Source organism: Fringilla coelebs, assembly GCF_963513975.1.
Source record: "Fringilla coelebs genome assembly, chromosome: 6".
Classification (NCBI taxonomy): Eukaryota; Metazoa; Chordata; class Aves; order Passeriformes; family Fringillidae; genus Fringilla; species Fringilla coelebs.
The window spans coordinates 12,181,827-12,208,724 of NC_140034.1; the positions used below are offsets into that span (position 1 = coordinate 12,181,827).

General features: G+C 42.8%; 2 protein-coding genes across 2 annotated transcripts in view; one reads left to right on the forward strand and one right to left on the reverse strand.

The window, feature by feature from the left end:
- Positions 1–790: 790 nt before the first annotated feature.
- YY1 (YY1 transcription factor) lies at positions 791–25,941 on the reverse strand. The gene is made up of 5 exons (XM_084208511.1): positions 24,863–25,941; positions 15,762–15,924; positions 6,429–6,489; positions 3,822–3,980; positions 791–2,717 (listed from the first exon to the last, which is right to left on the reverse strand). Exons 1-5 carry the CDS (start codon positions 25,557–25,559, stop codon positions 2,535–2,537), a joined length of 1,263 nt encoding a protein of 420 aa, XP_084064637.1. The 5' UTR covers positions 25,560–25,941; the 3' UTR covers positions 791–2,534.
- Positions 24,883–26,898, forward strand: part of DEGS2 (delta 4-desaturase, sphingolipid 2) — a gene marked incomplete at its 5' end in the record, with an annotated part of 29,783 nt that continues 27,767 nt past the window's right edge. The window contains one exon of the mRNA XM_084208513.1: positions 24,883–24,977. The remainder of the gene's footprint in view (positions 24,978–26,898) is intronic.

Consider the following 26,898-nt stretch of genomic DNA (forward strand, 5'->3'; position numbering starts at 1 on the left):
AACTCTGTTGCTATTCTCAAATCCTGTAATTTCTTCACTGAAAAACCTTGAGGAAAACTCTGGAATCAATTAAGCAGGATGTTTTAAGAGCAAGGTGTGCCAATTCTACTTTAAAAGCTTAAACAAGTTATAGCAGCTGCTCAATGCTTGTATTTTTTCATACCCAGTATGGAATTAGGTACTTACAAAGCAAGACCTTTCAAGCTACTGAGTGTTGCTACTTATACTCAGGAGTATATTGAGTGCTACTGATTTAAGGCCTAGATGGAAATGTCTCCCTGTAATCAGATGCAATATAACCAGAGGCAATAACAGTTCCAGTTCCCAGCTGGTCCTCAAATCAATATTTAACATAGCTTACTCTCAAATGTATGTTTAAAGTAACATAGTTCAGTCCCTAATGTACGTTCAAGGATGAAGTACTGACACCTTGAAATTCAATAAATGACTTCATGACAAAGAAAGCAAATTTCTGTGTAAGCCTAACACCATCACAGATAGTGCTTAAGAAAAAATATAAGGTCAATTAGAACTAGACTGAATTAATTTTATTTCCTTCCAAAAAGAATAGACACTAATTTAACTGTATACAGAATTTAATTTAACTATAACTATACAAGTTTCAGTATATTGTCCTGTTCAAAAACTGCTTATATATAAAAGAAAAAATACTGCCAAAATTCTAACGCATACTTTACAATTAAATGTCCCAACTTTCTTTCTGCTAATAACTCCTAATAACCTCAGACTAGAGTTGCAGTGTTCAGATTAACTTATGTATGGATGAAAATTCCCTTGGTCTTAAGTGCAGTTTCTTTATTACCCATGTTTTTGCCACTACCACCAACACTGGACTCAAAATTAAGTTTTACAGTATTAGCAATGAAAACTTTGATGAACCTTTTAAGAACAGAATTCAGAAAAAGATTAACAACACTTTTTACTGCATTAAAATATGTTACATGCCTCTAAAAAATAACTTATGCATTTCTCTGCATTTTTTTTCTGTTTATTAATCTGTCACATTTTACTATAGTATCTGCTAAGTTTTCTTTGAACACTTGAACAAATGAGAAGTAACCACTCTTAGTTAGACCATCAAAACTCAACTCCATCTAGTTCTCTTAGAACTTCAAGTTCTTGCTTTGAAACAAAAGGTGTCCAATAAGGTTCCAAAAATTTTTATCATTACACTCAAGCAAGTTAGCCAAAAGAAGAAAGTTCCTTTTTTTTCCTGGTATGATCACCCAAACCCTAGCACTCCTCCACTTTCTATTGTTACTGCCAACATTCCTTACCTTGACTAAAAAAAGGTTTCCATTTAGTTATTTCCTGTACTGTTTTACCTAGTTGCTGTCCAGGCACACAGAACACTCCCCACTACACTGCCAAGTCTCCAAATCCATCGTTCCAGTTAATGGAAGTCTAGGTCACTCAAAACCAGAATTACAGTCAGCAATTCTATTTAGATATACCACCTGATGTGGTATTAACTGCATCACAAATCACTGTAATTGAATGCAAAGTAAAGGAAACTTGAGTTTATTTAGCTTCCAATTTCTGGGAGGTCAAGAGGAACTAGAACTGCTCTGGACAACAAAAGAAAATTGACTGCGCTTACAGATCATTTTCTGCCAGATTCTTTCTTTAGGACCACTGTTTTATTGTTGTCCTTTCTATTACATGGGGGATGTACATATTATCAGGTGTTAATAAACGGTCAGTGCCTGTACAATACATTCTACAACTGAGCACCACTTTCCGTAACTGAACAGGCAAAGAAATTACACTGAACATCAGCATCTGGCAGTATTTCTCCAAAAAAAGTGACTAAAATGGGTTTAAATTGATTAACACTATTAAATCACATCTAATATTTGATACTACATGATTTCATTACAGCTATACGATACAATTATACAAAATGTGTTAACATCAAAGAATACAACCAAAATTAAGATAGCAAACAAAACCTATATAACTTTTCTTTCTTTACAGGAAAATACTTTTGAAGTATGCATGTAACTGCCCATTCTTTTAAAGAAAATCTACCGCAAGCAAGTTATCAACCTCCAGAAAATCACACATAGCATTACTACGCATATCCCCAAAAAGTGTACAATATGCACACTTGGAAAATACAAAATTAAAAAAAATTGTAAGCAACAGGTGAGCTTCATATTTATAAGAATGTGAAAAGAAGTCCAATTTTAGCACTGTTGTATAAAGAATTGTCTTTTCTGATGCAAGTTCATGAGCTGACCCGTCCGGTTGGGGCCACACTTTACAAAACACCGTGTTCTTGAAACGGGGTTACAGATCAAGGTGGATCATCTTAGCAATGTCACCTTCAAGTTTTCTGTGTGGTTTTTTTTTGCTTTTTATTTACTACTTATCAAAACACGTCCTTTAGTTTTGTAGGGTTCTTTTTTTTAAAATTCTTTCCTAGAAACAATATACAAAGGGGAGGCGTATTTCTTTCCAATTGATTTTCCTGTAAGATGCTTTGAGTTCGAGAATGTTCTCCTCAACTTTCACTGGTTGTTTTTGGCCTTAGCGTGTGTTAAGATGTGAGATTTCAGGTTGGTTGATTGCGCAAACTTCTTATTGCAGCCGTCAAACGGGCACACGTAGGGCCTGTCACCAGTGTGAATTCGCACGTGTGTGCGTAAATTGAAGTCCAGTGAAAAACGCTTTCCACATCCTTCAAACGTACACTGTTGGAGGGAAAAAAAACACTGTTAGCTAGTGGAACTCATCTCCATCACTGAGCAGAAAACAGTCTTCTTTAAATCACTAGACTGCACAAACATGAAGCCGGAGGCTGAAAATTGTTCTGGGCGAAGCTGCAGGGATCCCCTGTGAACTGCACTAAAAACTATAAGACTTCAGTATACAGTATATATACAATAGCATTTCTGATTTCAAAGAGGGAAATAAATGACCTCCAGCATGCATGCAAGCACTTCCACTAAAGACACCTTCTCTGCTTGTGAAACTGTACCTAAACTGTACAACAAAACAGGATTTCCCATCAGAACTTCCCCCTTTGAATGATGATTTGTAAATATTTTCTCATTTTACCTGCTTTACTTTTAAGATGGGCTTGATATAAAAAGGACAGCACATTTAGTATTCAATACTTATATTTACCACACAGAATATTCAGTGCATGCATTCAATCGAATGCCTGAGGACTGCAAATCAAGTTTCTGGAATATTTTAGAAAATAATCAACAACAAAAAAAACTACATATCTTAAGTGTGTTCTGGAGAACACATATGTGCTCAAGACTAAGAATAACTTTATAGGGAGTATCATATGAAGAGGGCAGGGGACCTCTGGTGGCAGAAGCCCACGTCACTCAATAAAAAAAAAAGAAAAGAAATTCAGTGACTCCATCATTTTGTTGAAAAGTGATTAACAAACCCTACTGAAAATCAGTACCATGAGATAACTAACTGAGCAAGCAGCCCCAAGTCTCAGTTGCCCACAAGCACTAAGCTGAAAAGATGAGGAGAAAGACATTTTCTTACTTCTCTAGTAACTGCAGACTTCATTTTTAAAGAGGGCAACTTTACATCATATTTTGAAAGGTATCTCCCCTGTACATCCAATTCACCAATTTCTAAGAGAAGTCCATGTACATAATTAAATTATAGCCTAATTAACTCAAAGGGACTCCCAGTTTTTCAGGTGCCTCATCTCATTTCCAAAGAGCCCCAGTACGCCCAAGTCCTGTGGCAGCCAGGTTACAGCTAGAGTCTCCAGGGTTGCCAGGGAAGTGGGTGTGGCACTCGTGCCTGCAGGTGAGCAGTACCTGAAAGGGTTTCTCTCCGGTGTGAACTAGCTGATGCCGCTTTAGCTTCGAGCTCTCCACAAAGGCCTTGCCACATTCTGCACATACGTGTACTCGAGGGCCGTGAGTGTGCAGATGCTTCCTCATGGCAGAGTTGTCCCTGAACATCTTTGTGCAGCCCTTAAAAAGAACAGTGAAACTCAATTAGTAGATAAGCTAGTTCTCATAAAGAAGGTTTTATCTGCTACAGTACAAGCATTTAAAATGCTTTCATATCCTGAATACTTTCTTAAGAGTTGGCCCTGAAAAGAACATCCCTTACATTTACTTTTTTAAAAGCAATACAAAAAAACCCTAATCATTTGAAAAGCTGACAAAAAAACTAAACCCAATCCCAAACAAAAAGATCCCAAACCCTTTCCTCACTCAGTATTATGAGCCATGTGCAGCCAAATGAATAATAGGACAGTCTTATGGAAAAGATGCAGATTCTGACAGAAGCAAATGAATTAACCAAACAAAAGCACTTAACAGGTTTCAGAGGAAAAAAACAAACACAAAACAAAAATCCAACCAAAAAAACAAAAGACAGAAGGAGAGTTCATGGATACCTATGGTGTACTCTTCAAAGTGCTATATTCCGAGAACTACAGTACTACAATATATTACATAGTCTCTAATATACCACAGATTATTCCCTAGCACCAAATGGTATGTGCACCATCTCCCAACATTCTGTCCTCTTCCTTCTCTGTCCTCCCCATTTCTGAGAACAAATGGAGCAAGAGGGTTTCCAGCACATAACTTACAGGAACTACCTTGTCCAAACTGGCAGCAGCCTCATCACTACCCCCTTTGGACAGAGAGTGCCACTGCTGCTGCAGATTAAACCTACAAAGTGATACTGGGCAGCAGAATACAGCGTGAGTTAGTCCCAGCTCAACCCAAAAGCAGAAGACACATTAATTCAGGTACAGCATCAAAAGTCTTAACCTGAGGGTCAACCCTGCATTGACAGAGGAATACCGCTTTTGATTCCAGAGTATGCTTAAGCCAGCAGTGACTTGGGGCTCTATTTACCTAATCTTTCTACACTTTTTTCACTTCTTAGTGACAATCAACAGATATCTATCATATGTTTTATAAATGTCTTCCTCAAGGTTCAAAATCCCTCATAAAATCCTATTAATAACCATAAATCCTATCTGCACTACTAGTGATACTGCTTAAACTTATATTAGACTAGTCTGCCAACACCACTGTGTTATGGAGCATAAAATTTAACAGTACCTAAAGGACTGTTAAACTGCTAATCTTAAATTCTGCAGGTCCTTTTTTTTTCCTAAATAAATAAGCTTTGTTTCTTACAAAAAGGGGTGAAATGTCACTTTCAGGAGTTCTCTCTTCAGGCACTAGAACCACTTTGGCTAATTTTGAAGTACTGTGTCACCATTCGTGGCACATAGCAGAACTGGGTGGGGCAAAGCAGTGCCAAAGTAAACAGACCATCAACTTTTTTTTGCATTTATTTCTAAGTCCTTTCTTGCCTCTGAGAGAAGCTGGTACAGCTACAATATTTTTCTTTTGTTAAACTGAATTCATAAATGCATAAAGCCTACAAACATTACTAGATAGAAAATGGAAGGATAGAACATTCTTTTTTCCCCCCGTTTAGATGAAGTTGAGGCTATGAAAAAGTAAATCAAAGAAATGAAGGTAACATTCCTTGGTATAGTAAGAAATAACTGTTCCTGTATCTCTGCACACTGTATTACAAAAAAACATGACGCTTTTAGAATGTGGAGAATTGGAAATCAATATAAGCACAAAGAGGAATTCAGAAAATTCCTTACACCATGGCTGTCAGAAAGTAGCCTTCTATTCATGCTCTCTAATGGATAACTCTAATAGCTATCTGCCCTAATTATTTGCTTAGGCTCACACTTATCTAGACCAGAAGTCAGCAAGATTGTGTTTGTCTTTTTTAGTCACAGACTAAATCAGCTAAAAGAAGCACTACAAAAGCTGGATAAAATGCAGCAAAGCCACAGGCTACCAATCTAGATGACTGGCAACATTTATTCAAGACAGAAGCTTCCTTGCTATCAGTGGATCAGAATCATATCTCAAGGATGCCTGCCTGTCTCTTTCATGATGATGCACTTTCCAGCTCTGTGGAATGCAATTCAGTCTTCCAATAAAGCTGACTTTGGCATCTGCACCATAAATTGCTGATTCCTGATCTAGACTCCAAATCTGTCATAGTTTCCAAGCAGAGGATATATAGATCTTAGGAACGTACTTTGAACAGCTTTCAGAACATTCTTTCAAGTATGTATTCTTGGGTGTCGGGAAATCACAACAGTAAAACCAGCATGTTAGGGACTGTGCATCATGGTTACCAGAAGATTAGGGATGCACTAACCTTAAGACAAGGAATGGGAATAATATATTATTCAGTGAAAGGTTTTAAAGGAAGCCTCTAGAGAATGACAACTAAAACACATTTAACTGAGTGTATACTTTTAACACTAAGATATTTTAGTTATTCATTCTCAAGAGAAAACATCAATACAAAATTCTGATCGACAAATTACTATCTACTCAGAAGCTGAGCACTTCACTTACTTTGTGAGGACAAGCTATCGTTCGTGGAGCATCATCTTCTTTAATTTTTCTTGGTTTCATTCTTAAAGATAAAAAAAAAATACAAAAAAATATTAGTAGAAACACATTAGTAGACAGCTCTTCTCCCCTGAGTGCCAATATAATGAGCACTTTTATCCCCCAGTATTACATGTGTCAATGGTACTCACTTCAATGTTTTCAAAACCTTCATAAAAATATTACCAGTATAATTCAGCATTTGGAATGCTCTGCTTTCCAGAAGGACCTCTCAAATACAGAATAAGACATTTAATACTATCTTCTTAATCCTCTGAATATGCGGAAATTGAGATTTTTTTTTTCCCTGACATATGCTAATTTGAATTAGGAGGTTTTGTTTGAAAACTTCATTTGTGCTGTGCCAGTACCCATGAGGCCTATTTAGCTTCACTTCCTCTCCATCCGTGCAGCAGGACATGAAGGAGTATAGGTTCAATCATTCTGCAGTATTTTCATCACACAAGACTTCTAAAGAAAACCCTACAGAAGCAGGGAAAGCAGAATCAGGCAGGTTGTGGAATCTACACAAGCAACATAGACATCCATTTCAACAACAGAAACGGTAATTATTCTTACTTTAAGGTACTGTGCACACAGATCCCACTCCTGGCAACTGACAAGCAATCACCAATTTACCCCTGCTCACTGACAGGGATCTTCATTATTTTATGGGTGCCACTAACCTCCACTGCTACATAAGGAGCCCAGCAAACTATTGCTTGTATGTGTTAGATCTATTTTACATACAGTAAGGTGAGTTAGTCCCAGAACAACCACCTATCAGAAAGTCAGAAGAGCCAGATGTGATTCTAGGGAACTGCACTGCACATTCAGTTTTCTTTATTTCTCAAACCTGTGGTGCTGTCCTCAAAAAAATTAAAAAGGTTTATCTCCATCTAATTATAGCAGTAGGTGGGTAAAAATAAATGGAGCCCCATACAGCTGAGATTCCCTTAGGTGAGCAATGAGATTTTGCACACTCCCAAACCTTGCTGTGGAAGCAGAGCTAGTGTGTTCATGTGGGTTTACTAAACTGCTTTTCCTGGCAATACAGCACATGACAGTTCTGTGTCACAAGGTGACTACATATCATATCTGTAAGTTATTCCACAGGTTTGGTGCTATTCCCTAGTCTCAAACAGAATGAGTAGCTTGAAATTAACAAATAATTTGAATTATCACTATTCCAATTTTGGTACACGCTCTTCTTAATGTCAAGAAAGAAAAGTGTCTGTTGCTATCCATGACAGTTTTAATCCACATGAGTTCTGTTTCTGGAAACTGATATAAAAGAACAAGGTTGGGGGAAGAGATTTCCAAGCAATGCATATATGTACTTTTTTACATCTCTTTCTATTAATTTATATGAGAATGGCTAAACAACTCTTAAACACTCAAAACCTCCCAAGAGCTGTAGGGAAAATAAACTAAAATGCCTCCATTCTAACCACAAAAGCATTTGGTTTCTGCAAGTGGAATCCAGACTTCTTTGGTACTGTCACATTCCTATGGCTGAAATCTGCTTTCACCTGTTTCCTTCACATGGACTGCTGAGCGAAGAGGGAGAATTAAGGCAAGAGCAGTGAAAAAACTCCCTGAGAAGTCCTGAAGATCCAGGAAAATCATCTTACAACTGCCAGTGGATTGATATGTGATGGACAAGTCTCCCATGGCTCTGTCAGCTATCACTGGTCCCTGACTCTGAGTCCTTTCAGTACTGCAGATGTAGCACAGTTCAAGTGATCATCTACAGACTAAAGCACTTGACAGCCACTTCACAGACAACACTAAACCCCAAGGATTTAGAGGTTGTTTTTGCTCTTTTCTCTAAGTGGGCACATGGGAAACTCTTGCTTGGCTCAGCAACTCCACACCACACTTGGCAGGTACAGAGCTATCCTGAAGAATACTACAGTCTCCTGCAGGGTTACAAACACATTTACAGATATTAACAGTGGCTTGTGAATGGGTGTAAGGTATTTGTGTTGACAAAGCTCCTCTTGTGCACTGCAGCCAGCAGTACAACCAAGATTTCATCAACTTGAGAGCAGAAACATTCTGAACATAGCAAACTACATCTGTTGCTGTACAGCAGTCTCCTCATTATCTTAATTTTCATTGTAACTACCTTTTCCAAGACTACAGACCAACTCTGTTGACCTTATTGATTAGACTTACTTTATATAACCCAACTGGAATACAAAATGATTGTGCTGTTTTTAGTTTACATAGTCTCTTTGAGTAAAGTAGTAAAATACCTGACTCCAAACAAGTGATTGGGATTAACTGACTGACTGCACTCTCCAGTGAGGTTCCAGACTCAATAGTACTACAGGTACTGAGGCTGTAGGAAAACACATACACACACAAAAGCTGTCTTTACAGTACCCCTACAGAAAGCTTTCAACTACTTTTAGCATGGGATTCTCCTTATTATGTCTCTGTGATTTTAAAAAACAGGAAAAGGGGCAGAAATGAGCAATTGTTAAAATGGTCACAGAAGAATGATTTGACAAGATGGGACATGAGAGAACAGTGTGTCATGATTTAATTCCATTAGAGAACAAATATCCTTAGGAGACAAAGCTGGTGCCAAAACCACCTCCTTCTAATTCAATCAACCTGTTAAATGTTGGCTGAGTCATACCCCCAGCCCCAAAAAAATGAAGCAAAAAAAATTTCCTAGGTCTGAGATCTGTGTCCCTGACTTGATCAGAATGTGTAAAACTACTATTACTCCAAAGTCTAAACTGGCCACCTGTAAAGGCAGTGACTAGATGGGGCAAATGGGCAAATAGCTTTAGTGGGCAGTGCCTGCATTTTCAAGCTTCCTCTTAAATCCTCTTCCTGACTCCTGTATCTTACCTCGGGTATTAAGTCAATCTTTGAGAAAGAGATGACACTGTTGCAGCATTTCCAACAGGCTGTTGAGGTAGAGTGAGGAGGAAATTACCCTGGGCCAGTGCAGGAAGGAAGCATAAAGAACCAACTGCAGGTGAACTGGATGGTCAGACATGGGACAGACTGCAGCATCAACATATAACTTACATTTTTCAGTTCAGTGTCTGAGCAGGCATAGAACATTAGTGTCCATCCAGGTCTTTTTAATGTTCAGGCTTTGTTTATAAACTAAGCAGTATCAGCCCAGTAGAATACTTCAACATTTGGACACAAATGACAAAAGGCTTCAGTTAAAAAATGAGTAATTTTACATCTTCTCATTTTTCATGGAGGCACAGCATGTTAAGCCTAAAATATGGAACAAGACTGTACTTATACACAGGGTTCCACAGATAAGCAGGCTTATCAACAAAACAGCAGCAGACAATGCAAAAGAAGAGATGGCAAACAGTGTCCAGGTTGTATCTCAGTGCCACAGGCAGAAGGAAGCTGCTGGGCTCTTTGCACACCTGGATTGAAGGCATGAGGGCATGAACACCACAGGCACAGCTACGGTAGATCATTGTGTCAAAAAATGTCATCCTGCTCACAAAGCTGCAGAAGCCATACGGACAATCCCTCACAGAAGAATTTAAAGACTTACATATTCAATGTATTAGAAAAAAAGATTTTGGTCTTACTTTAAAATTAACTTTCTGCAAAAGGAGACCAGACTAGAATCTGTGCTGTTGATCTTAATTACACTGGTGCAGGTAGCTCTTGCTGCTGGTGGTTAGACTTTTGGCTCCCACCCAGTAGAGCATCTCTACCAGCTCCATCCAAGTTTTCTTAGCCTGAAACATTAATCAAAAACAGAACGCTAACAAATATCACTATTTAACACAACTACAGACACACATATTAATACTGGGGTGGAACTTCAGAAACAGTTGCCTTTGCAGAAAGTCAATTTACACAGCAAGACCAAAATTTTCACTTCTGCGGTGAGTTTACATTCGTTGCGCCGAGTAGAGGCAACTGCAAATCAGTGAACTGTGACAATCAGGAAGGGTATCTTGTAGCTTTTGGATCAAGTCACTGGGGCACTGCAATTAAAGGCTACGTCTTAACTTGCACTGGGGGAGTAGAGGGAGGGAATAGGTGACAGCAGAGGAAGCAGGAATGTGTGCAATGCAAAAGCTTTACAGATGACCTGCATAAAAGCACACTCCCTTATCCATGCACAAAGAAGTCTGAGTGAAATCACATGTATTAAATCACTCAGTTTCTCAAAATAAAGGAAACAATATTGTCATTGTGCTGTATCTGAAAGTTAAACCTAACTACCTCCTTCCATCTACACAGCTGAACTGAGAGTACCTCATCCTAAAACAACCTTAATCCTCACCCCAAATCTGTGTCCAACTCCATTACCTATAGACTTGTCAATTGATGCAATTTTAAAAGTCAGCCATAGAAATGGTGCTAAAGCTGGGAAGAAAGGCTATACAATTCAAATAACAGTACAGAATTTCCTCCTTGCTCCATAATCTCCTTTTTTGCCACTGCCAAGGAGTTTTGTGTTCTCAGCTCCTTTCTGCTCCCTCTGTACATAAAGCTAATCTTAATAGATTTACTCTCCTCTCAGGCAACTCCTTTAACACATCCTAGAGGTCTCTGAAGACCAGCAATGATATTCACCTGTGCTGATGGCCACCCCCTGTCCACCTCCCCAGGAACAGTCAAAGGTGGAGGAAATGATTCTCTCTCAACAGCGTTACTAGCACTGTGATGTGTTCCCCTCATTCTGCCATTCCCCCTTGCACTGCCCTGCTGAGCAGAACCAACTTGAGAGTCACAGCCCTGTGCTACTGCAAGAGTTTATTTGAACTGAACAACTCCTGGAACTGGCTGGACTGGCTTTTGGATAAACAAGATGAAAGGGGAGTGGCACAAGGTGTCCTAGGAATCTATCTACCTACAAACAGCCAGTGTCTTACACACTTCAGTCACAGTTAGGAAGAAAACTGCCATAAGAAGTTCTTTCACTCCATGACTCTACTTCTAGGTTTGTCCCAGTTATGAGGAATACCATATGTGTAAACAGGGACACTGACCTCTGCAGTTGGGCACAGAGCAGGAGATGTCCCCTCCCCTACAAGAATACTGGGTAAAGCAATTGTCACTTTACAGCCCTTTAAGCTTCTCTGTAACAAGAACAATACAAAAGCATACATCCAATAAAGAGGCCTAAGTCATAAATCTGGATGACCAGAAGGCTTTGTCACTTCTAAAAAGGGTGTCCTATTTCAAACTCTAATGCAGTTTCCTCTCCTTTGTTTTCTATAGGTTTGGAAAGTGGATAGAAAGGAAGGCAGTTCTCACAATGGCTCTCCTTCAGAAAAGATACCAAGATCAGCAGAAAATAAAACCACAAAGAATAAAGTTTTTACCACCAGGACCCATTACTGTGCCAATTTCCCAGCTACAGGATATTCCTTCTTATTTCTTTGTTTTACTGATGCCTGTGTTCTGTCTTCAGTCAGTTCAGTCATGTATTTGGAGGACAAGAGGGAGGGAGGGATGGAGGGGGCAACCAAATCCTTTTTAGTGGCTTGCTTTGAGGGAATTTGCCATATGCACATTCTAGAAATATCCCTGCTACCTTCCTAAGTTTTCACTACCAAGCAGCTATGATTTCTTCACAGCTAACTACTGAGCTGTCATCAATTTATATTTGGATGAAGCATTTTACTCCACTTGAAGGGATTTCCAGTTTCCCAGTCAAAGGTATCAAATGAAAACACGGTAATTTATTAGGTTTTGTCCTTCTGAGCAGATCATTCACAATTAACATTTCACATTTTGATACGATTGCAAGGGAATTCCACCTTTTTCTTTTTTATTGTGTATTCAGAGCACGCTAGAGAAAATTCAAGACTCCTAAAACAGAACAAAGTAATCTGTAGAAAGTGATAAACTGCCAGCCAGGTGTAACTTTTGTTCATTCATCTATGCATTACTGAACATGTCGATGTTCTGACACAGCCTATTTATTCACAGTGTTTTCAATGGAATCATAGAATGCATAAAAGCTTTTCCAGGAAAAACTGTCAGAGTTCCAGTTAAAGGATTCAGATTCCTGCTACATGACTCAATGACATATGCTCTAAACCAAGCAGTGAAAGACAACTGCATCACAAGAGACACCACAACCACTCACTCTGCAAGAGCCACCAAGCTCTGGGCACTGGTGGCCACTGCAACTGCTCAATTACTACAGCTCTGAATTATTTTTTTGAAGGGTTGCAGAGCTACAAACAACTTCAAACATCAGGTTTGTCCCTGCATTACCTTTCACTAACTAGATCATGATCAGAATACCAGAACCTTGCTCTAAATCTACTACCACTAGAATTCAAGTTTTTTCTGTTTAAGCTTAACCTCAGAACTTTGTTCCTAATCATCAATGCAAGTATTTAAAATCAATTTACCCTTAATCAAAATAAGCTGCATTTGTTATGAACAGTGGCTTTAGCCTGGTTCAGAGGAGGTAATTTCTACAAATGCATGGTGAGATTCCTTCCTACTTTAATGAAAACCAAAAAGCAACCCTACATAACTTTCTCTCAACTACACACAATGCACTTAGCATACAATTTTACTACCCAGTTCACACTTACATGTGGACAATCACAATTCTTTTTTCAAGTAATCTAAAAACAAATTTCTAATTCAAAACCTTACAGCATGTGAAGCTACTTGAGTTTAGAAGCAATTTTCAACTTCATGTGCTGCTAAAAGTTTTCACAATACAACTACTAAAAATTTTGAGCTTCTGAACTGTAAAGCAATGAGCAATGTCTGGCAATTTTACAGAGCTTTATACTAAACAAACACATTCTTTTAGCATGAAAAGCTGTACTCCTTGAACCTCCAAAGCCAATTCCAGCCATGGAAACCAAATTTTTTCTTCCAGCTTGCCATGCAAAGTTCCTAGTGATACTGCACACAACAAGGTCAATGAGAAAATTGAACAGCAGTCTGCAGATATCAGCACTTGAATCCATCTCTCTAGCTAAGGAGTCCCTTCAACACACTTCTTTGTAAGAAGACAAGACCTTAACAAGAAATATTCAAATTCTAACACACCCATACTCTTCAGTCTCAGAAGAATAAACAAACACATTAATTTAAGATATAACATACAACTGCAAGGCAAAAGTTTGACAGTCATCACTTCTGACCAAGAAACCAAATAACCTTTTTTAGAAAATGCATTAAATTCTCATGTATCTACAATTAAGCTACAAGAACAATTTTTCCCAGGTTTTGAGCAACCTGGGGATATTACTAAATGTGATATCCAAGCAAGGTGCTTCCTCTACCATCACACTTTTATCTTCTGACTGAAACAGATTACATTTTATCTGCTGTGAGAAAAGAGGCTGTACACATAAATCTGAATCTTTCCACTACACGCTACAAATTCCAGCTCTAGAACTTTCTAGAACATTTTGAAATACTATAAATATAGAAAAGTAATAATTTTGAACTGTTGCCAGCAGCCACTATTTTCTCAATAGAAACCTAGCTAAAACATTCCACAATATTCAGAAATATGCAGACACATCTGATAGAAGCAGCCTGGTCATTTCAAGAAGCCCAAATCCTGACAACCATTTCAAGTATTTAACTCAATCTGAAAAAAAAATATTCACTATTTGATGGAATTACCCTGCAAGAAACTATTTCTGCTTCCTAACAAAAGACAGCTATTCAGTACTTCAGTGTCTAATAGAACCAGAGTAAGATTTTAGCATGTTTTAAAGTAATGGAGAACATCATTCTAAACACAGGATGAGTAGAAATAAGTAACAGTTTAGAATTGGAACACTACGTACACTCAAGGGTATCACTTAAACATTTGCTTTCAAAAAAACTGTATAAACTCCTTAGCAGGTCCCAGAAAGCATTACAGTAACTTTGGTAAAAGATAGTAAAAAACAAAAGAAGAGTATCAATAGCTAGAACCACCCATCATTTCAGATGGAACCCTGTTTTCAGCTGTTTGTAATGTGCTTTTATACATTTCCAGATCAGTCTGAAGCAGGAAGCAAGCCCTACAGAACTATTTTACTAGGAGCCTACAAAACTCATAGTTCAATGGCTTTAGTAAAGTAATTGTGGGATGAGGCCATGCTGTTATTCCTCCAGCACAAACACACTACAGGACAAAACTTTTAAAAAGCAGCAAGATCAAAAAGGTCAAACAGGAATAAACGCACACACTGGACACCAAGATCCAGCTAACCAAGAAGCCAGACCACCTAGCAACTACCTGGACAAAGGTTCACTCTCTCTCTACTAGGTAGTAAGGATAACAACACGTGACTGTCTACCTGCTCTGAGCATCAGAACCGCGCACCCAAGCTCTGAAGAACAGCCAGCTGCTACAAAAATGGAAATGAATGTGGCTTTACACACGTTTTGCGTTCAGCTTAGGAAAATGGGGCAGTAGCAGCCAGAGACAGGCAGCAGCCGAGCTCAGAAGCTGCAGACAGAGCACTCACGCCGCCCCTGCACTGAGAGCAGCGCTGGGGACCCCAGGGCGGCTCCTCCGCCGGCCTCGCGGGTGCCCTCTGGCGGCCACGGGCGGCCCCGAGCAGCCGGCACCGGAGCGGGGCCCAGCGGGCGCTGTCACCGCCCCGCCCCGCTGAGAGCCACGCCACCTCCGCCTGAAAGTAAAAGTCACCTTGGCACTCAGGTCAGCCTATTGATACGTAAACGAGCGACAATTCTGACTCACCACAGAAAATCCAAGCAGTAGAGTTACCTCTGCGAAACTGCAATTATCGGTGGCACTTGACAGTGCAATTTAAGATGAAAGTGATTTAAGATCTTCAGCTTAAGAAGCAGGTGAAAAAGAACAGGAAGTGGGGTTCCCAGCTAAATTCGGTAGCCTTACTGTTTTGTACTGAATAACCCCAAGCAGCACTTCACTTATTGGATCCTTTGGTGCTCAGGAATTGAAGGCTACCCACATTAAAGAAACATTCTGTCATGTAAAACCACAGATTTGTTAGGCTTGGAAGGGACCTCTAGAGACGATCCAGTCCAATTCCAAGGCAGGGTTACCTGGAGCAATGAGTGATGCATCTATCAACGAATGTATTTAGGTCCTGTCTTACCTAATGGAACTGGAGACTGGAAGACATTGAAGAATTCACTGCTGAATATAAAACTCTGTTATTTTAGTTCAGAACAAAGTAGCTGATGCTGTGTTAAATCCTTTGTTTTAGAAGATATTTAAATGGAATTATAAACCATACTAAAGATACCATTTTGCCTAACAGTTTCATAATTAAACCAGTAAAAAGAACACAATTTTAAAGCTCCTTTCTTCCTACTTACCTAGCAAATTCAGCCAGTTGCTTGGGGTCTGAGAGGTCAATGCCAGGTATTCCACCAGGAGGAAGTTTCTTCCCTGTCATGTACTCTGAGTAATCTGGAGGAGAATTCTCTCCAATGATCTGCTCTTCCACCACTGTTTCATGGTCAATATCCTTTTTATCATCTGAAATACACAAAATACTGAATTCAATACATACTAAAGATCAAAAGAGCATGCAATTTATTAGGCTACATCTCAATACAAATTCACTATTGCTGCACATTTAAAAGAATACACTGCACTTCAGATTTCCCCACTAATTGTGAAGAGCAAAAAGACAGCCATACAGTTACAGCCTGAAGAACACAGAAAGAATACAGTGAGTGAGGAAAAAAAGCAGAAATTGCATATCTAATTTAAGCACAAAAAAATACAGAAATTTGTAGAACAATCCTATAAACATTGGCTGCACTTGAAAGATAATGTACTTTTCCTGAAACAATGCCTAAATATTGATTTCCCTTAACCTCTTCAGGACTAAGCTTCACTATACCCATGCTGATACTCGGCAGTCCCTAACTTTGCAAGCCTAACAGAAGAGCAGCAGACACCTACCCGAAGATGTCAGGACTACTGATCTTTACTTCAGAGTCTGCAGACTTCCCTGACCTCCAACAGAAGTGTCATAGAGACAAGAAATTTAAAAATAACTGCTGATAGGCTTCAGCACCTGCCTGTAAATTGAGTTTTTCTCACACTTGCAGACAGATCTCAAAGAAAGCAAATAACTCAAATCGTGTGTCTCTCTCCCAAGGGGACTTCTTCCTTCTGTGGCAAAGGCCAGCCTAAGCTCTTTCCCACTCCACTATGTAAACAGCAGACTGGGATTATTCAAAGCTTTGATGTGCAAGCCAGTTAAGATACTCTTGGTTTGCTGTAGAGCTCCTCCTATGAATTTGTGCTCAAGGACTGCAGTGAAATCAGGTGGAAGACCTGCTGTTGCTGTCTACTCACATTCATACCTTAGAAAACATTGTACCATGCATTCTATCTCTTCTTGCTATTTTATAACAGAAACTGAGAGACACAAAAATGAGAGAGAATAGAAACATCCATCTATGTTCCTCACTGCAGCGTTCAGAGCAGCAGAAAGGAAGATACAGCACCTACTCTGCTTTCCCACCCTCAAATACACCTGGGACAACAGATGTATATATGGCTGTAACTACTCAGCTCAATGTAATACAACTTGACAGTACTTCTCCTACTATGTGTATGGGGAGAAGATTCTGGAAATTGTTTTATACACAAGAGGCTACACAAAAATAACAGGAAGTTTTATTTTACAGATATTGTTTAAGCAGTAGAAACACAAGGTGGTAGGACAGAAATAGTATTTCATTAAATAAAAAAAGATAGGAAAACATAAGGCAGAAAACAAAAGACAAAATGTTTCGGGATTTTTCCCCTAAACAGAAGCACAGGAAATAACATTAGTCATTACTCAGTAACTCAGGCTAGGGTAGGGAGAACAAGACAAGCAAATTAAAGAAATATACCAGACACAAATTTCTATTCAATTTGTAATGCCTGCTTTTAATGTTTGCCACCAAGCTATTTCTAGAAATGTTACTGCTAGTTTGAGGTTTAATCTGATCTACCAGATCAAATAGCAGTTCATGTATATTCCATGGTGAAAGAGGAAAACAGACTCCAAAGCTGCAAAGACAGAAGTGTAAATAAGAAAATACTATCTGCAGCATTAAACTCAAAGTAAACTACAAAACTGACTTTTTAATTGTCCACTCACCACCACACTACCTTTCAGTCCCTACCAGTGCTTTTAAAAAGCAATTGAATTTACTGAAGCGAGGATTATATGTTAAGTTTTACAGCAATTGAAGGAGTTACAAATTCAAGTCAATAAGCCTCTAGTTTGGCAACAATTTACTCTTTCTAACAGAAACTTGAAAAAAGACTGGCAGCTCAGAATGGCACAGAATTGTTGCAAAGACAAAGGTGACACCTTCTCTATGCTGTCGACTGGAATGAGACCAGCTGCCCTCACCGTGGCCATTTCAACAGCTACCCAGAATGTACAGTTTGACTGTTTGATGACATTCATAACACAGACAAGTTTTCATTTCCTGCCTCACATCAGATGAGTCAACTAGGAAATGCTGTATACATTCCTTAAGATGTTCTTTCCTTCCCTAGCACAAAGGTTTGCTATTCCACAGTGCTTTCTTGCTATTTGAGGACCAAACTGAAAGCCAGCCTTCAGTGGCTTTACTTCCCAAAAGCCTGCCAACAGAAGTCAATTCCACAGACTACTGGAGCAAAACACAAAAAACTATAAACATATTGCTTGGATAGAATAAAACATAGGAGAAATTATTATTTAGTATATTAACAGTTATATGAAAATTTAAAAACCACCACATTTTCCTATAACAAAAAAAACTGCATCTCTACAGCAGCACACACTTCCAAATACAAATTTAAACCAAAACAATAAAATACAAAACAGCTAGCCTGAAATGTAATTATAGGCAAATATTTCTGAAAAAGTAGCAGCAGAGTTCAGTACCTCTTTAGTATCATGACCATCCTTGTGACATTATCAGGTCATTGGGAAAACAAAACAACAACACAGCACTCATGCTGCCCCTGCACTGAGAGGAGCACAAGGGGATGGGGCCAGCCCAGCAGAGCCAACCCCAGGGGTTTATTTTGAGAACCCCCCCCCACTTTTTTCAAGGGAGTCTGGAAATGGAAACATTTTACCAATGTCCTCTATGCACAAATTTACTTTATTTGTGATGGCCTATCAACCTGGACTATGCAGCACAAAGTCTGGAGGGTAAAGTGCAAGCAAACTTTCACTCAGGCTGAACTGATCATTCTCACTGCTAACTGGGCAAGTTAACTGTTTGCTGTTTTTTGCGTTCATGCAAGTCCTGATGCCCACTTACAGGCAAATTACCTCCCTCTTTTCCTCTCAGGAAGCATCAGAGAATCAAACATACTGCATCCAAAGCAAAGCAAAACACGGACACAACCCTGAAATTACAGTGACACCTCTGGATGCCACCCATGCGAGTTATACACAGACAGAGCCATGGAGCCAGTCAGGTAAAGGAAATTAATACTATTTATACTGTCTACCTTTTTTTGTCCCTTAAAAGCACCTGGGAGTAGAGAAGACTCAAATATAAGGCATTTGGCTAAAGCACTATTCTTACAGATCCAATGCAGCTTTCTGTAATGAACTTGGAACACAATTTTAATGGCCTCCCCCTCCATCCTTCTATGCCAACTTGCATTAAGGTAGATATTTAGTCTAAACTGGGTTGCTCTGTGCACCTTTTTAGGACATACCCTAACACAGCTTCACGTTCGGGGTCCCTCCATCTGCACGTCTCTCACTGCCCCCTAAATATGGGCAATACACATATTGAACTGGATCCATTTAGGCCCTTCAAAGCAAGTATGTCAAACATTCTTCTACTAACATCAGTGAAAGTTCAGTGTTTAGCCAGTTGTGTCTTTTGACTACTGGTGAAACAACCTGAAGTTTTTAGAGAACCAAGCCCAAGTATTGAACAAAGTAGGAAGAACCAAGATCACTGGACTAAAACCAGTAACTCCATGCAACAAATCAATAACATGGCAGAATCTGCTTCCCAATACTTTACTGATCACATCTTGCCCCTATTACCACCAATTTCTCCATCTCTTACAGCTCTTCTATTACACAGAAAAATCCACTCACGTTGGAATCCCATTATTTTTGCATTTCTTGAGTTGCAGCTGACAACTCTGGAACTCCCCAGTTTACTAAGATGAACCTCTTAACTCTCAACCCCAGAAGCTCTGTCATTATTTTTTCCTCAGTTTTACTCTTGATTTTCCTTGTTATTCTTGATTTTATCTAAATCACCAAATCTCTGGCCATCCTCCTCCTCTATTACTGAGCAGGGAGAACACATTGTTGTTCAATCAGTTTTCATCTGAGGAAAACAGGGTGCAAAAGAGAACTTTCGAGATACCCCTGGTAGCAAAGCAATGACACCTGATCCTACAGCTTCCTCCTCAAGGCACCAAATTAAAAGACATTCTACTTAACCACTAAAGGGATGAACATTTAAGCTTAAAATATGATCACACAGCTAAACACATTTGCTTTTAGGAACAGCTGAAAAGCAATTACAGGATAAAGGATGTATTCGGCAGCTGTGCAGTACCAAGGCACTGTGGTAACAGCTTGGTTATTGCTACCACATTGCAATCTCCTCAGGCAAATTAGTTCATTGGTCATGTTTGGAAGCAAAGAACCGTAATTAGCTTGTTAAATAATACAGTTATTTAGCAGACACTTCTGAATGTTAAAATTCCATTTTGCACAGTATGTCATTTTTTAACCTAAACGGCTGCTAGGTTACTTTCCTTCTGACGTGCCTTGCACACAGATGGAGAACAGGTTCTTCTTTCCCTGTGTCACCCATCTCTTATTTCACACCACTGAGACGTGAACTGACAAAACCAGTGCATATATCAACAGTCATCATCTGACTTCAGCACTTATGAGACTGTGCTGAAGCACTGTGACCTTCTGAATGGTCAGCACAGGAGTGACTTGAGTGCCCCCAGGGAAGGGTCCAACAACAAGTTAAAGGACTGTAGACTGAAGGTGGGCTAAGAAGCAAATTAACTGAGTCATTTTAGATGGTGAACCACATTTGTATATTTCACTTTCAAAACTGAAAATACGTTTAAAACAAACACAGAGAACAGTCTACCTTATCACTGGAAAAAATGTCAGGGCAGATTCAATACTTACAGCAGAAGCCTAGATCATTGTCTTAATCGGAGTCAGAAACAGACTGTCATCTTAACATTTTAAACCAGAAATCACTTTCTGCCTCCATTATAACAAACTCTGTAAGAAGCTCATTACCCATCTGATATTGCAAAGCATTTTGGCCATCCTTGAAACAGCCCTACAACTGAACTAAGTGACTCATCTGTCATTTATACTACATAAGACAACTGGTCAGACAGCAGATGGTTATTTTTCTCACCCCTGCAATCTGATCAAGTAAAATGAAAACCTTTCTATTTTTTGAGTAATTGAAAGTTTAACAGATGTTGAAGAATCTTCTAGAAACCCAACATGAACTCCCAAACTTCCAAATAAGGGTCCACAGCACAGGCTTCCTGTATTATCGAAAAAAATTTCCAAACCATACATGTAACTCCTCTGTCTTTGTCTTTCCCATCTAGGGATGGGACACTTGAGCAGTCTAACATTTGTGGGCAATATCTGGTTGTGCTACTTCAGTTTGCAGACTATGCTTACAGTAACAGTTTAAGCCAACACCTATTTCAGGTTTGGAAGCTTGACAGAGGCATTACCTAGAAGATGTAGTTACACTAATCCATTTTTTTGCCTTTGAATTTAAGCCCCAATTGCTTGAAATTTCCAGCATTTGGTGCAACCAGCATTTAAGCACCACCTTCCCAAATGTTCCTGCATGCAAGAATCAGTTTTGCAAGCACCATCTGACAAAGTGATTTCCTTCCCCTCCCCCTTCACTATTGTGCACCCAACCTGGAAAAACTCACTAAAGACAATGATTCAAGCTAAATGCAGCAAAGATACAAATAAATTCCACTTGATAAGAACAATTTTTCTAGTACAAACTGGGTTGTCTCACTTGGACTATATGCAATTGAACTGTATGCAATTTTCTGATACATATATTTGGTACAAAGTAAACACACTACAGGAAAATGACTGAACTATCCACCATATGCCCTCTTCAACCCTTTCAGAAATACACCTTCATTCACTTCTTAATTTCATGAACACATGAAGAAAGACAAATAATTGTATTCTTAAAACTGAAAAGCTGATCTGAACTAGAGCAAGGCACTCATGTTTCAAACTAAACACTTTAATCATGGGTCACAAGTTTGATATCACCATAGATACCAAGGAGATAAGAGAAGTTATGGTAAGTCTAAATTGTTGCCAGCAACAGTACCGCAATTTCTAAGAAACCACATAAGACAAGGATCAAGTAGTCCCCTTTTGTCACATTGCTATATATTTCACAGATTATTTCTACACATTTCAAGAGGCGCTACCAGACATGTTATACTCATTTATGGAAAAAGATTTATGATTGGTTAAATTTAGTACCACCCCTGTACAAGCCAATGTAGTAGCACCAGCAAACAGTAACAAGGAATTAATTCACATTGTCTTCCCACACTGTGGCGAGCAAAGCGGCCTTCTTCCCAATTCAAAATCCCATGCACAGCAATATAGGGCTCATTGTTTTATCTTGATGCATGGCCTTATTTATCACTTGTCTTTTGATTAACTTTTCACTTAGTTTTTAAAATAGTCAATTGACTCAGCGTGCAAGCAAATCTTTAATTATGTCAAAATACAGATTAAAACCTACCATATTTCTTCAAAATAAAGTAGTTTGATTCTTAAGGGAAACTTTAGAAATATACTTTTGCAAGCCAGTGATTCTAGGGTTTTTTTTGACCTTTATTTAGTTTGATTGTTTTGGGAGAGGGTACTCAGGTTGGGGCTTCAAGTTCTGTTTCTTTTTCGACTTCTCTGGCAACAATTCAGCCTCTGATGTTCCAGGGGGAAAAAAGGCAATTTAAAAAAAAAGAAAGAAAAAAATATCCCCAGCATTTGATCATATCAGACCCTTCTGTAACATTAAGTAAGCTGCACGTGAGATGTAAGAGCCTGTCCAATATTCTCAGTAAAACTTCACAACACTCTCAACTGAGCAGGTTATTACCAAGGCTGTTTGAAGCTGGTGGATGGTGCCTGCATGCGCAAAGGGAGGGGAAGTCAAACTTTTCCCCTATGTATTTGATTTTGCTTTTGGAAGGGCATTTTTTGGCAAGTCAAATCAGACTAGGTATTCTTTATTCTTCTGAATCATGGATATAATTGAGTTAAATGTAGCAATGCAATTCAGTGTCCAGTAAATTATAAGTGGGTATTATTCCTATTGAGCTCCATGGTCATGCTCCTAAACAAGAAAACGACCAAAATCAATAAGGCTACCCCTGATATAAAAGCTGTGTATGTGGGAAGAGAAGCAAATTTATTGATTATATACATGCTTCACTTTGGCCAAGTAATAATTAGCATGCAGTCCTAAAGAAGCATCCTATCGGGCACTCTGAATTTCCAAGTGCAAATGCATGCTAGAAATTGTCAATTGATCTCAGCAAGGTCCTGGATCCTGCCAGCTCATGAGTCATACAGCCACTTGCATTCAGCTACCTCCAGCAGCTTCCACAAGCCAGCAGACTGCATTAGTTTCTATTATCTTTTATCTTTCTTGGATGGTCAGTTCTAACAAAACTACTGGCAAGGGAATTTATTCAGTTTCATACAGTGATACAGAAGCACACAGAACACCATCCTACTAAATAGTATATGGAAAACTCTTCATCAAGAAGAACTTCAATCAAACTCGCCAGGTTGTCAACTGACATGCCAATAGTGTCAGATAACTCTGTGAAAGTTGCTAAAGTAGTCACCTATATTTAAAAAGAGGGCAAAAATCCATACCACTGTGCTTTCCATTTTTTCAGGTAGGAGAACTAGGCCGTCCAATAAATCTTCCCTTCTACACTGCCCTTTTAACAACTTCCAGTCATTTGCAAACATCACAGAGTACAAACACTCTCAACTTCATCAAAAGCTTCAAGAGTATCTCTAGCTTACTAGACTCCTTCTAAAAAACTCAAAATTATGATACGCAAGATAAATTACCAACTTACTATTCAAAAAACACCCACCAATTTAAATATTACATGAACTGTATTATTCGACCTCTTTTTTTCACATTTATGTAACATATGGACAGAACTCTGACTACAGAGCATTGCTGCCAGCAATATATTTTTGTAAAAAAAAAAAAAAAAGTGGGTAGGGCAGGTGCATGTCAGCTTTACTCCAAGCCCCACAGACACTAAACACCTTCACAAGATTTTACTGCCTTTAAAAGACACTCCTACACACACACACAAAAAAATCCTCAAAAAACAGAATCTCCCACGATAAGGTCTCCCTGTGCCTACTTAAAAAGCTTATTTAAAGCTTCAGACCTAGTCGAGGAAAAGCCCGACGGTTCCCGAGCGCCAGCCAGGAATTGCCCCTTTCCTGCCCGCGGCTCCCAGGGACGGAGGTCAGCTCCGGGGCCGCCCCTCCCGGCCGTCACCCCGGCGCCCCTCGGGCTCTGAAGGGCCGGTTGTTTGCGGCCGCCCCCTCCGAGCCGGCGGGAGGCGCGGGCAGCCCCGCGGGGGCGAAGAGCCGCTTCCCCTCGCCGGCACGGCGGGCTCCGGGCGGGGAGGCCCCACCCACCGCCCGCCCGGCCACCGCAGCAGGCCGGGGCCGGGCGGCCCCCGGGCGAGCTGTACACGGTATTTCGGGGTTCGCCGTCCCCGGGCCGGGGAACCGTGGGGTCGGGGCGGGCGAGCTTTCGCTCGCACATCGCGGTCACGGCCCGGCGCACACGCCTCACCCGCGGCCGCGGGGCGGGAGAGACGGGAGCGGAACGGCAGGCAGGGAGCCGGGCAGGGGCGGCGGGACGGGACACGGGGGAGAAGGAGGACAGAGGGCGGCGGCGGCGGCCGGGGGAGGGGAGGGAGTGCGAGAGGCAGGCGCGGAGCGGGCCCCGCGGGGAGCGGCGGCGGGGCGGGGACGGGGGGAGCGCGGGGAGGTTCGCCCCGCACCCCGCCTCCCCCTGCTGCAGAAACTACGCCATTGCGGCCTGGCCCGGGAGCCGGCGGCGCTGCCGCCCGCCCGCGCACCCCCCGCCGCCGCCATCTTGGCGGCCGCCGCCATGTTTGCCTCCTTCCCCCCGCCGCGGCCGGGCAGGAGCGGCGGCGGCAGCGCAGACCCCGCCATCTTTTCGGGGAGCCGCCATACTTGCCCTGGCGATGAACATGGCGGCGCCCATCGCACACATCAAAACATGGCCTCCCTTCAAAACAAAACTGTCCCGGCCGCACCGCGCGGCCGCCGGCGGGGCCCGTGGCCCAGGGAGGGAGGGGTCCGGCGCGCACTTACCCGAGGCCCACATGGTGACCGAGAACTCCCCCTCCAGGGTCTTGATCTGCACCTGCTTCTGCTCCCATTTCCTGCCGCCGCCGCCCTCGGCCCCTCCGCCGCCTCCCCCGCTCAGGTAACTCTTCTTGCTGCTCTTCTTGCCGCTGCCGCCCTTCTTAACGCGGCCTCCTCCGCCGGCCGAGGAGGAGCCGCCGCCTCCGCTCTTGCTGCCAGCGGCGGCCACAGTGACCAGGGTCTGCTCGATGTACTCGTCCTCCCCGGCGGGGGCCGGCACGGGTATGAGGATCTGGTCCTCGAACCCGTCGTCGGCCCGCAGTCCGTCCGAGTCGTCTCCCCCCACCACCTCCTCGCGGGTCTGCACCAGGATCACCTCCTGGTGGTGGTGGTGCAGGTGGAGCTGCCCCCCGCCGCCGCCGGCCGCGCCGCCGCCCGCCCCGCTGGGGTCCCCGTCCGACACCAGCGGCTGCAGCGCGATCATGGGCTGGTGGTGGTGGTAGTGATGGGGCGGGTGGTGCGGGCCGCACTCCTCGCAGCACTCATCTTCCTCCTCCTCCTCCTCGTCCTCCTCGCCGCCCACCACGGTGGTCTCGATGGTCTCCACCGGGATGGTCTCCACCTCGATCTCGTGCAGCTCCACGATCTCGGCCGGCATCTCTGAGCCGTCCGTGGCGATGTACAGGGTGTCTCCCGAGGCCATGGCGGGGCGAGGGGAGGGAAAGAGAGCTCCGCGGGCGGCGAGGGGGCTCCGGTCCGCTCCCCTCGGCGGATGGTGGGGCTCAGGCTCCTTTCGCCTGCCCTCCTTCTCCTCCTCCTCCCCCTTCCACACAAACACCAGCGCCTCGCAGCCAGCGACAGGCAGGGAGGGAGGGAGGAGGGAGGGAGGGAGGCAGCACCGCCAAATCCCGGCCGCGCTCCCTCGCGAGACTTCCGCCGCTGCCGCCGAGACGGACCCCAGCCCCGGAGGCCGCTGCCGCCGGACTCGGCCCGCCCGCCGGCCAATGGCAGCGCCCGCCGCGCCCAGGCGAGAGAAGCGGCCAACGGGGGCGCGCCGTGCCGCAGCGCCCCGCCCCCTCTGCCCCTCCTCGTCCTATCAGCGAGCGCTGCGAGCGCGGGGCGCACCTCCCGGCGCGGAGCAGCCAATTGGCTCGCGGCGCTGTCTCCGCCCCGCCCCGCCCCGCGCGGAAGCGCCGCCCCGGCCCCGCCGCCCGCGCGGACCCCGCCGCTCCGTGCGCGCTCGCGGGGGGGTTGGCCGGATCCGCGCCGCCAGGGGGCGCCGGGGCCGCGCGGCCGTTAACGGGCGGGGCGCGGCTCGGCTCCGCCGGCGGGCGCGCGCCGTGCCCCGGGCCCGTGTCCCGGGCGGGCCCCGCGGGGAGCGCGGGCCGGCGGCGGCGGCAGCCGTGGCGGGGCCGTTTCCCTGCCCGAGCTGGCCGCTCGGGGCCCCGCGCCGAGGCACGGATGGACGGGCGAGCGCCGAGCTGCGGCTGAGCCTTAGGACGTGGGCAGGGTCTGCGCGTTCGAATGTTACAGTTGAGCTGTTATCGGCACGTGGGAATTTTTCCCTCTGCTCCCTTCATTCCCTTTGGAAAGCCCTTTGGAGGGTGCTGTGTTCCCCACGGAGCGCGGCGCTTTCCCGCAGCCGTGCACGGAGATGCGCACGGACACGCCGGGGGCTTGCGGAACGCCCGCTCCCGGTGCCGCCGGCAGCCCGGCCTGAAGGCAAGGCCGGCGGGGCGATCAGCGGCCGAGTGCCCCAACTCGCTTACCGAGAAACAGCGTTTGAAATGAGTGAAGCATTGCAGTTCAATCACCGCACAAAATTCCAGTACGTGAAGTGATCCCCTCATTTAAACTATCCAGTGCAGGTATTTGCCTTAATCATTAACACACCTCTCCGTCCCCGAACTCGGTTGCTCCCCAGAGCCTTTCCAGCAGCAGCACAGCAGTTCGTGCCTTGCAAACGCAGCAGCTCCGCGCTCCAGTCACACTCCACTTCCTTCCCCTTCTGCCAACTGCTGCCGGACGTCCCTTCCTTACCC

Excerpts from the sequence above, each read along its gene's own strand:
- YY1 (XM_084208511.1), bottom strand. The coding sequence starts at position 25,559 with ATGGCCTCGGGAGACACCCTGTACATCGCCACGGACGGCTCAGAGATG. Across the intron at positions 6,490-15,761 it reads CAACTGGCTGAATTTGCTAG|AATGAAACCAAGAAAAATTA; the intron begins GTAAGTAGGAAG and ends TTTATCTTTAAG. Across the intron at positions 3,981-6,428 it reads CGATAGCTTGTCCTCACAAA|GGCTGCACAAAGATGTTCAG; the intron begins GTAAGTGAAGTG and ends GTTCTTTTTAAG.